Raw genomic sequence first — 13078 nt, forward strand, 5'->3', positions numbered from 1 at the left:
AGTTTTGTTATATTTTTGTGTTTTGTACTGTGTTTGTTATATGTGTGTGTGTCTATTTTTTTTTAATTTAGCAGATAATTATGCAATTAAAAAGTAAAATTAAGTATTTTTGGAAGTTATTATTTCATTTTAATGGAACTTCTAGTTTTTTTTTAAAAATTCTGTCTTTATAACCAAAGTTTCAACGTACAAAAACTAACGAATGGCATTGCGAAACTTTGACCAAACATCACTGCAATGCAAAAAATTGAAAACAATCACCAATTTTTAAAACGCCTCAATGGATGTAACCTTTAATGGAAAAGTACGAAAGCCCAAAAAAAAAAATGGCAGATTAGTTACATAGACTCATGTACACGTTCTAGATAAAATGTTTCAGGCACGAATGTTTTATTCCAATGCCAGGGTTCACACCCAGTAAAAGTCCACGTAAAATTGTTCGACATAGACGGACAACAGGAGTCCGTTAGTTTCAGTGTCCTAAAACGGAAGCCAGAAGTGCCATTCTCACGTATTCTCCGTACTCTGCTTGCCTGAAGTAGACTGCTCGAGGGTCGCGGTCAAAGTCAGCACTGGAAAAAGAAAAAAAACAAGGCATTGACAACGGGGATGTACAGATATGCAAATTGGCCGATCATTTACAGATTTACACTGTACTCCCGATTATCTGTGCTAATTAATGCACACGGATAATCCGAAAATGACGTAGAAAAGTGTGTATTAGGAGGCTATAAGTAGAGTTCATGGGGGTATATAATAAAATACTTCGGATTTAATTACGATACTCTACTAATACAAAAAGAAATACATTAGTAATCGTAATGAAATATGTAATAAAATTTGGCATAATGTTTAGCTTTAATTAATTTTAAATTTTTTAAATTTAAATTTTTGGCTATAATCCGCACACAGATAATCAGGAGTACAGAGTAAAAGCGCAATAAATAAATGAATGAATAAATAAATAAGCAAAACAATTACACTGTACTCCCGATTATCCGTGCTAATTAATGCAAGGGTGAACACGGATAATCCGAATATAACCAAGCAAGCAGAAAAGTGTGTATTTGGAGGCTATGAGTAAAGCACACGGTGGTACATAAAATACTTCGGGTTTAATTACGATACTCTACTAATACAAAAAGTAAAACATCAGTACCAGTAATGAAATATGTAATAAAATTTAGCATAATGATTAGCTTTAATTAATTTTAAATTTTTTAATTTAAATTTTTATGGCTGCACGGATAATTTGCACAAGGATAATCGGGAGTACAGAGTAAAAGCGCAGTAAATAAATAAGAAAAACAATTACACTGTACTCCCGATTATCCGTGCTAATTAATGCACTGGTGTATACGGATAATCGAAAGACACGGATAATCCGAAAATGACCAAGCAAGCAGAAAAATGTGTATTTGGAGGCTATGAGTAATGTACACAGTGGTATTTAAATTACGATACCTATACTAATACAAAAAGTAAAACATTAGCACTGGTAATGAAATATGTAATAAAATTTGGCATAATGTTTAGCTTCAAATAATTTTAAATTTTTTAATTTAAATTTTTGGCTGCATGGATAAACTGCAAACCGGATAATCCACACACAGATAATCGGGAGTACCAAGCAAAAGCGCAATAAATAAATGAATGAATAAATAAGTAAGCAAAACAATTATACTGTACTCCCGATTATCCGTGCTAATTAATGCAAGGGTGTACACGGATAATCGAAAAACGGATAATCTGAAAATGACCAAGCAAGCAGAAAAGTGCATATTTGGAGGATGTAAGTAAAGCACACGGTTGTACATTAAATACTTCGGGTTTAATTATGATACTCTACAAATACAAAAAGGAATACATTAGTACTAGTAATGAAATATTTAATAAAATTTTGGCATAAATGTTTAGCTTTAATTTATTTTAATTTTTTTATTTAAATTTTTGACTGCACTGATAATCCGCAAACTGGATAATCGGGAGTACAGAGTAAAAGCACAATAAATAAATGAATAAATAAATAAGCCAAAACAATTATACTGTAATCCGGATTATCCGTGCTAATTAATGCAAAAGTGTACACGGATAATCGAAAAACGGATAATCCGAAAATGACCAATCAAGCAAAAAAGTGTGTATTTGGAGGCTATAAGTAATGTACACAGTGGTATATAAAATACTTTGGGTTTAATTATGATACTATACTAATACAAAAAGTAAAACATTAGTACTGGTAATGAAATATGTAATAAAATTTGGTGTAATTTTTAGCTTTAGTTAATTTTTAAATTTAAACTTTTGGCTGCACCGATGATCGGGAGTACAATGCATTCTCAAATGATGATTGGCCGATACCGATTCATCGGCTGCAGCTTTACTATGACAATACAGATTTTTAATACCATAATTTCACTGGAAACCTTGGTATTAATTAAAATTTAGACTTATCAGAATAAGTTAAGAGTTTAATTCTGTCTGTGATGATTTATTTTTCTCCATTAAATATTTTAAAATATAAACAAATAGGTAAAAAAAGAAAAATTAAGACAGACAGAAAAAAGGGAAAATGTTACAACCGCACTGCAAAAACCCAAAAATAAATCATGCAACAAAAGTTAAGAATTGATGGGGGGGGGGGGGGACATACATTGAATAAAATAATAAAAATGGAAGCCAAACTGCAGAAAAACAAGGAATAGTTTTAATATCGATTAAGGATTATGTATTTGTTTTCATCAATATTTGGAGGAGTAGTTCAAAGCAATTCAAGATCGTTAAATAAAGTCGAAACAATTCCTCAAAATATGGAAATATTCAAAAAATGAAGATGTTTGCTTAGCCAATGGACTGTTTAAACGGCAGCTTTTACCTGATTTCGTCCACTCTGGGCAGGGGATGCATGACAATCATCTTCTTCTTGGCATTCGTCATCAGCGCAGTCGTTACCACAAAATGCCCACATGCCTGCAAGAGGGAAAATGTTAAAGAAAAAAGCGATAACGACGAAACACTTTAAACCAGGGTTTGAAAAAAAAAAAGGTTTTTTTTTTTTTGAAAAAGCCCAGCCCAAATTGTTTTTTTTAAATCAATTACTCAGAGTTTTTTGGGTTCTTTCAAGAATAATTTTTATCCCAATCCCAATTTAAACATTGACTAAATGCCCATATGCCTGCAAGAGAGAAAATGTTGTAGAAAAAAGCGATAACAATGAAATACTTTAAATCAGGGTTTGAAAAAAAAAAACCAGGGTTTTTTTTTTCTGAAAAAGCCCAGCCTACCTCGTGTTTTTTATCAACTACCTGGGGTTTTTCAAGAATCATTTTAATCCCAATCCCTATTTAAACATTGACAAAATGCCCACATGCCTGTGAGACAGAAAATATTGCAGAAAAAAGCGTGATAACAACAAAACACTTTAAACTAGCGTTTGGAAAACAAAAAAAAAAAAAATTTTTTTTAAGTCTAGCTTACCAGTTTTTTTTTTATTTTACTTATTACCCAGGCTTTTCCATGGGTTTTCAAGTATCATTTTACAAATACAAATACAAAAGTGACGACCAGCAACAGGCTCTGGGCCCAGCTAGGACTGTCCTAGTCAATTAATGAGTCCCCAGTGAAGATCAATGGCCCTCTTAAAACTGTCTACTCCTTTGCTCATGACCACCTCTTCCGGTAAGCTGTTCCAAGGTTCCACTACCCTGCTAAAATAATAATTTTTGATAATATCCATGTTAGCCTGAGATTTAAATAGCTTAAAACAATGACCCCTTGTCCTGTTTTCAGTGCTAAACATCAGCCCCGTAACATCTTTCATTTTAATAAATTTAAACAGCTGAATCATATCCCCTCGGCTCTCTTCTTTGCTCAAGGCTGTACATTTTTAGCCTTCTAAGTCTGGAAACATAAATTTAAGTGGGGAAAGTCCACTTATTAGCCTTGTAGCCCGCCTACAAGGCTACTTATACGCCTACTTATTTTAGGATGATGATATTTACTACTACCCCGCCTACTTATTTTAGTCTCAATCCCTATTTAAACATCATACCAAACTACTGCTTGGCTGCTTTTACATTGCAAGGAACAATATATACAGTACAACCTCTCAATAAGTGACAATGAGGGGACTGGACATTTCGCCCCTTAAGTACAGGTGCCCTTCTTTGGAGGTATTTGAGTTGAAGCATGTAGAGTATGCTCTGTATAAATTTGCATTAAAAAAAAAATAAGATAAAATACTGAAAGTGTTTTATCCTCATATACCCCAAAGCAGAATACTACTAAATTTGCGACGTACGTCGCAGAACAGATGCCTGAGCTGCAGAACAATTGTTTAAATGTGAGAGGAAAACTGACAAATTTTCTGCAGAAATTCTGTAAATTTCTGCAGAAATTGCGGTGCCGAAAATCTGCAGAAACTGCGGTGCAGAAAATTGCAGAAACTGCGGTGAAGAAACTATGTAGAAACTGCAGATTTTCTACACGTATCTTCCAACTCAAGAAAGAATTTTGCAGAAATTCTGCATAATTCTTAAAATTAGAAGAAAATCTAAAATTCTTGCAAATTACGATAATTTGGCGGAAAGCTCGCGATGTTGAATTCGATAAGTCCTTTGTAGCACTTTCCGAATCGATCTTCATCCATTTCATTTTCCGCCACACACGTATGTTTTGGAAACATGCCAACATTGAAACACGTCCATCGCCAGAAATTGCGTGTCACATTTGAGATTTCAATCCCTTTGCATCCAGAAAATATTTCAAATATTTAGAAAGTTTTGAAGTGTTTTATTATATACAACCAAAACTCTACTCATTTCATTTATTATTTCAGTAATTTTTTTATTTAAAAGCATTATTTTAATTACTCTTTCATGCCATGCAAAATTAACCAAAAAAATGTGGTTCGATACCTAGGTTCAGATTTTTAGAAACTTTGTATCTTTGCTCTTTCTATGCATTTTAGAAAGCATATAAATTATTTTTGGAGAATCTCAATCGGTTTAGGTTTGACACCTTGTTTAAGTTTTTTTTTTGATTTTATAGTTTTCATGATCAACTAATTTTACAAATTCAGTGCTCTTTAATTAGTCATTTGGTTGAAAGCTGTGAAGTTTCCGGAAATATATCTCATTTCCACAGAAATAAATAGCAAAAGTCCAGTTATATATATATATAAAAAAAAACTCCTATATGGAACGATTTTGATTTTTGGCACGCAATTTGTGGAAAATGTCACGTTTTTTCGCGTACAATGCTTGAAGTACTTGCAGAACAATTTTGGTCAAATGATTTTACGTTGCAGAACATTGTAAAGAATTCTGCTTTGGGGCTCATATACATAATAGCAAATGATAGAGTAACGCTCCTGACGTTACAAACAATGAAACTCGCTCCACGGCATGAAAACATGTTTCGGTAATGTCTGACATGCAGGGAACGGCTTTATCGTGACAAGGCTGAACTGGATCCCGTAACTCAACTGTTTCCCTGGTTACAACCAACGATCAAATCAAAAGAAGAATTTTGGCAGCGTATTGGGGTACGATACAAGAATGAACCTTCAACCCCCCCCCCCTTTTCCCCCCTTGAAAAATCCTATGTGTGCCACTGATTTTTAATATGAAATATATACTGGATACAAAACCACTTTCCTGAGATAGTGTTTTTTTCATGGGGCGCACCCAAAAAAGACCCTGGTGGGCTTTTTCGGGCTGGATCTGGTTTGGCGAACCCTCCTTCAAACGGAACAAACAGGGATGACCACAGAGGGGAGGTGGGATTATGGCGCAAGTTGCAGCATAAAAATTTTTGGGGAGATTTTTTTTAAAAATTTTTAATTAATTAATTTATTTAAGTTTATTGATTTATTTAAATTTAAATTATTTATTTTATTTTATTCTGTTTATATTTCATTTCATTTATTTATTTAGTGTGTGTGTGTGTGATTGGTGTAGCACAGAACATTTCAAGTAAAATAATAAAAATATATAAATAAATAAATATTTCAAAAATAAATAAAATGAAACAGCGAGCTAAAAAATTAAAAAAGACAAGATGGTTGTACTTTTTTTTTTGAGGGGGGGGGGGGGTGCGCAGGAGGGGGGATTTTAATTTTTTTTTGTTTATTTATTTAAGTTTATTGATTTATTTTATTTTAAATTATTTATTTCATTCTGTTTATATTTCATTTCACTTATTTATTTAGTATGTGTGTATGTCATTGGTGTAGCACAGAACATTTTAAATAAAATAATAATAAATGAAAATAAATAAACGAGTAAAAAAAATATTCAAAAAATAAAAAGCGAGCTAAATAATAAAAAAAGAAAACACTGTTGGATTTTTTTTTTGGGGGGGGGGAGGGATTTGTACCATTGAAGTTGGAGGGAATGGGCACCCCTGGGAACAAATACCTTACCTTTTTGTAATCCGCTTCATTCTGGAACCTCTCTCGCTGGATTCGCGTCATGTACAGGACATCGGTTTCGGGCAAAACCTTTTCCAGGCTGCTGTGCTCTTTCTGAAAGCAATAAAATAAGTTTTAAATCTATGCAGTGAAAGATTTACTCTGCTTTAGGCGTGTCCTACTCAGTAATACAGTGTTTTCATGGTGTACAGTACATACTTGCCAACTCTACTGTTTTTAACGGGAGACTCCCGTTTCTTGCTTCCATCTCCCGATTTCCCGTTTTTAACGATTTTCTCCCGTTTGCACAGTTTCTTCAGTCAATCATCAAAAAGTTTCACTTTTTTCTCAATAGATGGCGCCCTTTTCTATTCTACCAATATCAGGGAATAAGAATTTTTCCAATTAATAACTCATTTAGTAAAAATAAATTTTTTAGAAGCTTTCCACAGTGCATGTTAAACTAAGCACGTGCTTTGCCGAAAATTGCAGCAGATTTCAATCCTATTGCATCTTGAAATTATTTCAATTATTTTGAATGTTCGAAGTTATTTTAACATGTGCTACCCTATACCTACTTATTGTATATTTTATTTTCATTATATATTGATTTCCTCTTTTTTTTTTCCGGATTTCAGGAATTAAATTTTTGTAGCTACTTTTCTGGTAGAGACTGGAGAATGTATGAAACTTTAAGCAAATTCACTCCTTATTATTTAGTTTTTTCTTTGCAGTATATTTTTCTTGCTACTACCAATTTGCTTACATCTGCAAAAAATTCCCATTTCACTTTAAATTTAGTAAAAATCACCTATATACCTCTAGTAAAATCTCCTGTATTTTTTTTTCCTTTGAAGGTTGGCAAGTATGACAGTAAATCTGAAAATCTCAATTTTGAGATAATTTTCGCATGACGCATATCGGTGAATAGTAACCCATACCTGGGGAATGCCCTTGGACTGAACGTAGCGTTTCACGCTATCGGGCATTTCCAGACCTTCGGGAGACACGTAGTGCAGGCTCAGCTTCTCGTAGTTGGTCAGCAGGCAAGCCAGAGAGTGCGCAGTACGTCCATGCTTCAGGTCCCCCACAAAAGTAATCTGGAATCAGACCCAACAAGCAAGATTTAATATTTTCCAAACTGAAGTGAAGGATGCACATAAAAAAAAAACGTCTGCCCAACTGTTTAGAACATTAAGGTCCAGGGTTTGAAAACATATTTTCGAAAATAATCAATATTTTGATATATATCGAATATTTTGATATGTATCCAATAATTTCAATCAACGGAAAAAATATGGTCTTTAAAATAGTAAATGCAACCTCAAAATCACTCTTTTATTTTTATATTATTATTCAGGGATGAGATTTTTCTGGCTTTTTCTGTTGGTTTTTTAAACCTTTCCTCTTTTTTCTCCTTTTTTTGCTTCATTCAGGCCTTATTTTTCTCCAAAATCAGAAAAAAATACGACTTTTTTAAATTTTCGGTCCCTAATTTCTTATTTGTTCTATTTTTTCCCCTCGAATCTTCATCCTGTGCAATATCTGCCAAAAACGTACGTTTTGGAATCATGCCAACGACGTCAAACACGTGCTGCACCAAAAGTTGCATTCCTTGTTTGAGATTTCAATCTTTTTGCATCCTGCAAGTATTTCAATTATTTTTTATGTTGGGTGGTTTTTTTACTATGTGCTACCTTATATCTGCTTATTTTATTCATCATTTCGATAAAATTTTTATTTCTTTAATTTATTTTCGAAAAAATGCAAAACTATCAAAAAATGTGGCTTTAGCACCCACAGTCTCGAATTTTTTTGTAACTTGGGGTGGTTACTTTTTTTGTGTATTTAAGAAAGTGTAAGAAATATTTATGGTGAATCTCAAATGGTTTAGGCTTTACAACCTGATAAAAGTTTTGAGATTTCATGATTAAATGGGGCAGCTGCACGTTGTTCTTTTGATTCCGAAATCGTATTAGGAAGTTTTTCAAACAAATTTTGGGTTCCAATGCAAGGAAAAAGATAACCACTCATTTATATACATATATATTTATTTATTTTCAATTCTTACTATGAAAAGTATGTTCTCCCACATAAAGAAATTTTAGATTTTTCTCTGTTGTAAATTTTTACTTTACAAACAGACCTAATTTTAAAATTTATGTTTTCACTCATTTAACACTATAAACTCAAATATTTTTAATGAAAAAAAATGTATTTTTCTCTAACAAGTATGAAAAGTTGACACTATTGTGTGATGAAGCCAAGATTGACCTCTGGCTCCCCCAACCCTTTGTTCAAGAACTCGGGGGTTAGAAATTGTTGCGTCTTTTTCAAAATTCAGATTTATTTAGGAATAAACATCCTTGCTAGAAATGGTACAATGCAGCAAATTGTGCAAAATTAATACTCATACTTAATTAAATACATATTACCATTAAAAATGTTAAATTAGCTATTTTGTGTTGAATTTTGATGCGGTTTTGGATATCATCCCTTTCACGAAATTTTTTTGGATTTCCTCCTTTTTGCTCTCTGACCACTCTCATCCCTGATTATTACAATATGTAGACTAAAAATTAAGGTTTCTTTAATTACATATACATAACATTTCATTTTTAATGTACATATATATATATATATATATATATATATATAACAGTTCAAGTATTTATGGTGTAGTCTTCCAGCAATGTTCAATCACTCACCCCTAAACCTCTACCACCATGAGGGAAGAGTGGGGTAGGCCTTGACTTAAAACTAATACCGTGTCTTTAAACTAATCATGTAGTTTAAAGAGTGAAAATACAGCCAAATAAAATAATTGTAGGAATTTCTTCATTTTTTTTATTGTTAATAGAAAATTCACTACTTTGCTGTCTGCAACAATGATTTTTAAATACAAATCAAGCTCTAACTTTAGCAAAGAACAAAAGATTCATACATATATGTATAAACACAATGTAAGAAATATATAATAAAAAAAATATATTTATATATCAAGAATAGTATAAAAAAAAATAAGCTAATCTAAGATTAGTAAACTTCAAAATGCCTTTCGACTGCTAAAATATGAAAATTACAATGTGCAAAAAGACTGAAATCTCAAACAGGGAAAACAAATTTGCACTAAGGGGTTGACAAAAAATGTCATGCTTTAAACAACAGCGCTCATATAGGGGGACAAGTGGGGGCTCAAGCCCCCCTTAGAAATGAGATTTTTTGCTTTTAGTGCTTTTTTCATTGCAAAAATGCATAAAAAATTTCTTTTCCAGCCATTAATGAATAAGTTATTAAAAATGGCAAATTTTAATATCTCTAATCTGTACTGAAATCGGTTTCCATGGGGAAAATATTCTGCTGCATGGGGAAAATTTTTGAGTTGCCCCCCCCCCCCTACTTTTAAATTTTGCATATGGGTGCCCTTTATTTTAATGGATGAGGGAGATGGGGGTGGAGGAGAGGAGTTGTGACAGGAGGAGGGAGGAGGATTATAAATGTGACACGATGTATTTTTTTTTTTAGAAAAGTAAGTTTATTAAAAATTATTTAAAAAATGCTTTGTTAGGGTTCAAAAGGAAGAATACACACGCAATATTCCGTATTTTACTGCATATTATCCGCAGATTATCTGTTAAACAACTGTACAATCGATGAGGTGCGGATTATCTGTGCCTTTTCTTTTCTCACCACCAACGGATTGAACCCCAATGTACAGCAGGATTCACCAGTGGAGACCGTTTTGTTGCCTGTAGGGTTGTTTATTTTACATAGTTTGAATTTTCTTATTCAGGCCACATAAAATAAAAGCTGTATTGTAAAGAAAGAGTCAGTTTCCATTTTGCACTAGACTAGACGGTTTGCTCCTTTGTCCTCAATTCTATAATGAGCAAACTATTATTATGATTGCAAGAAAAAATATTTTTTTTTGGATCATTTTTGATTACACCTTAAATATTAATACCTTCATAAGCAGGTACAGGGTAGTAACTGAAATATTGTATTTTCGTCATCGATTGTACATTATCTTTATTGTACACGCTCGCTTGTTTGGTTTCCGCTGAAAAAAAGGCGCGAAAAAGACGTCTCATTCCAACATTTCCAAATTGTTAGTACTGAATCTAAAATGCGTTTCGTCGAATATCTCGGAAACTCATTTATGCAGATACTGCCGTTTACTAGCACACAGCAGAGTACTCCTTCATGTTTTTAATACAGTTGCTAAAATTGCATGCTGGATAAAAACTTCATTTTATTTGTTATTAAAAATTCAAAGTTACTTATCTGTTTCAAATGAGAGTAGAAACCTTTCTATAAAAATCTTTTATTTAACATGAACACCACTTGCTTCTTGCAAGATAAAAGGCAACTGAATACATGGTGAAAACCAACAGTTGGAAAAGCAGTTACATGTGCAGCACATGTGTGCCAACACCTGATTGGTCAACAGCCAGGAGCTAATTTAAATATCAATGGTTCAATCACATGTTGGCTACAGTTAAGATACTGAAAAATTAATAAATACTCAGTCTAATTTTATGTTAATTTTAATGAGTAATTAAATATATATTTTATTTTATTTATTTATTTTTTAACATGAAAGAATACTCTACATTTTTGACATTGTATTATCTGCGGATTATCCAAAGATTTTTTTTTTCAGGTCGATTTTAGTAGCTGCAGATTATACGCAGGAAAATACGGTACTCAGATCAAAATGGAATCCAAAAAAAAAGGCCTACGATTTCTAGAAAATCATTTATAAAACGAAAGCGGGCAAAGCACACTCACGGTCAATCCGTTGACAGTCCCCAGCTCTTCTCGGATGGTGAAGACGTCCAGGAGGGCCTGAGTGGGGTGCTCCCCCGTCCCATCCCCCCCATTCAGGACGGGCTTGGAAGAGATGAAGGCAGCTCGCTAAGAAACGGACAGACGAAGAGCGGTTTACAAGCAGAAACAAAAAATGTCGGATAAAAAGAAATGAAAAAAAAAACAATACTTCGGATTCAAACAAAATTATTTTTTTATTTACAAGCTGGAAAAAAAGTCAGATAAAAAAAAATTAGAAAAAAAAAACAATTTAAAAAACAACAATACTTTGGGTTCAAATAAAATTATTTTTTCATTTATGAGCAGAAAAAAAAGTCAGATAAAAATAAATTAGAAAAAAAAATAAAAAACAACAATACTTTGGAATATTATTATTTAATTATTTTTTATTACACTTATTATATTAAAATTATTTATTGTTAAATTATTTTTTTAATTTACAAGCAGAAAAAAAAGTCATAAAAATAAATTAGAAAAAAAAATTAAAAAACAACAATACTGCGGATTCAAACAAAATAATTTTTTTATTTATGAGCAGAAAAAAAAAGTCAGATAAAAATAAATTGGAGAAAAAAAAAACAACAACACTACTTTGGATTGAAACAAAATTTTTTTTATTTACAAGCTGAAAAAAAAAGTCAGATAAAAATAAAAATTAAAAAACAACAACAACAATGCTTTGGATTCAAACAAAATTATTTTTTTAATTTACAAGCAGAAAAAAAAAGTCACATAAAAAAAAAACAATTTAAAAAAAACAACAACAATACTTCAGATTCAAACAAAATTATTTTTTTATTTACATGCAGAAAAAAAAAGTCAGATAAAAATAAATTAAAAAAAAAAAAACCTCGATTCAAACAAAATTTTTTAATTATTTTGATTCTTATCTAAAAAGTTTTTTTTTTTTTTTTTTTTTTCAATGCTAATACACTTCTGTGTATTACAGACAGAAAAAAACCACCTTTTTTTGTAAAAGGAAGTAAAAACCACCATTGTTACGGTAATAGGGAAAAAAACCATGATCATATACAAAAAGGGGATGAATCATATCAACAAACCTGCGCTGCACCATGCTCGGGGTGTCTCAAAACAATGACATCGCAGTAACTGGATAACACGGCTATTGTATCTGAAATAAGAAACCAAGATAATATAGATGAAATATTATATTCAGCTATATTTTGAAAGAAAAATACACAGATATTCCTCGATTAGTGAAGAAAAAAAAAGAAAAAAAAGGGGGGGGGGGGTTCCCACACCTAAGTAGAAATCAAACTAAAGCACCCTACAGCACCAGAAACTGGATTTCTTAATTAGTTTTAAGGAAAATAGTAAGTACCAGGACAAGAAAATTTTTAAAAACTTTACGTGTCCTACCGGGCATGTTTGTCTAAAAGGTACATGCCCGAATAAACTTTTACATGCCCAGGTTTTTTTTAATTGTATAATAATAAAAATATTTGAATTTGTTGTCTAGCATTAATCACACAAAAAATTAATTTCACAGTTTATATCTGAATCAAGAATTATTTCAATATACAACATAAAAAAAAATTAAATAAATAGTACATAAGTCATTAAAATTAAAATTACTTAATTTAAAAATTGTAATAATTACATGCTTAGCTGGGCATGTAAGGGTAAAAAATTCATGCCCGATCGGAATTTTTACATGCCCCGGGCATGTTGGGTAATATAATTTTCGAGTACTGGTAAGTACTATGTATTTTTGGGTTGACTCCTGGATATTTCGGGAATGAACAGGAAAAAGCATGAAAGTGTACAGCAAAAATGAGTACATTTTCAACAAACAGCTAAAACGTATAAAATGCA

At 31.9% G+C, this 13078-nt stretch overlaps 1 protein-coding gene across 1 annotated transcript in view; it reads right to left on the bottom strand.

Moving 5' to 3' along the window:
- Positions 1 to 362: 362 nt before the first annotated feature.
- Positions 363 to 13078, bottom strand: part of LOC129233126 (CAD protein-like) — a 165253-nt gene continuing 152537 nt past the window's right edge. Inside the window, exons 41-46 of the mRNA XM_054867189.1 lie at positions 12304 to 12374; positions 11204 to 11329; positions 7354 to 7512; positions 6425 to 6526; positions 2876 to 2970; positions 363 to 572 (exon numbers count right to left, since the gene is read on the bottom strand). Coding sequence (XP_054723164.1) covers positions 473 to 572; positions 2876 to 2970; positions 6425 to 6526; positions 7354 to 7512; positions 11204 to 11329; positions 12304 to 12374 — 653 coding nt within the window. The 3' untranslated portion in view covers positions 363 to 472. The remainder of the gene's footprint in view (positions 573 to 2875; positions 2971 to 6424; positions 6527 to 7353; positions 7513 to 11203; positions 11330 to 12303; positions 12375 to 13078) is intronic.

Source organism: Uloborus diversus, unplaced genomic scaffold (genome assembly GCF_026930045.1).
Source record: "Uloborus diversus isolate 005 unplaced genomic scaffold, Udiv.v.3.1 scaffold_18, whole genome shotgun sequence".
Lineage (NCBI taxonomy): Eukaryota > Metazoa > Arthropoda > Arachnida > Araneae > Uloboridae > Uloborus > Uloborus diversus.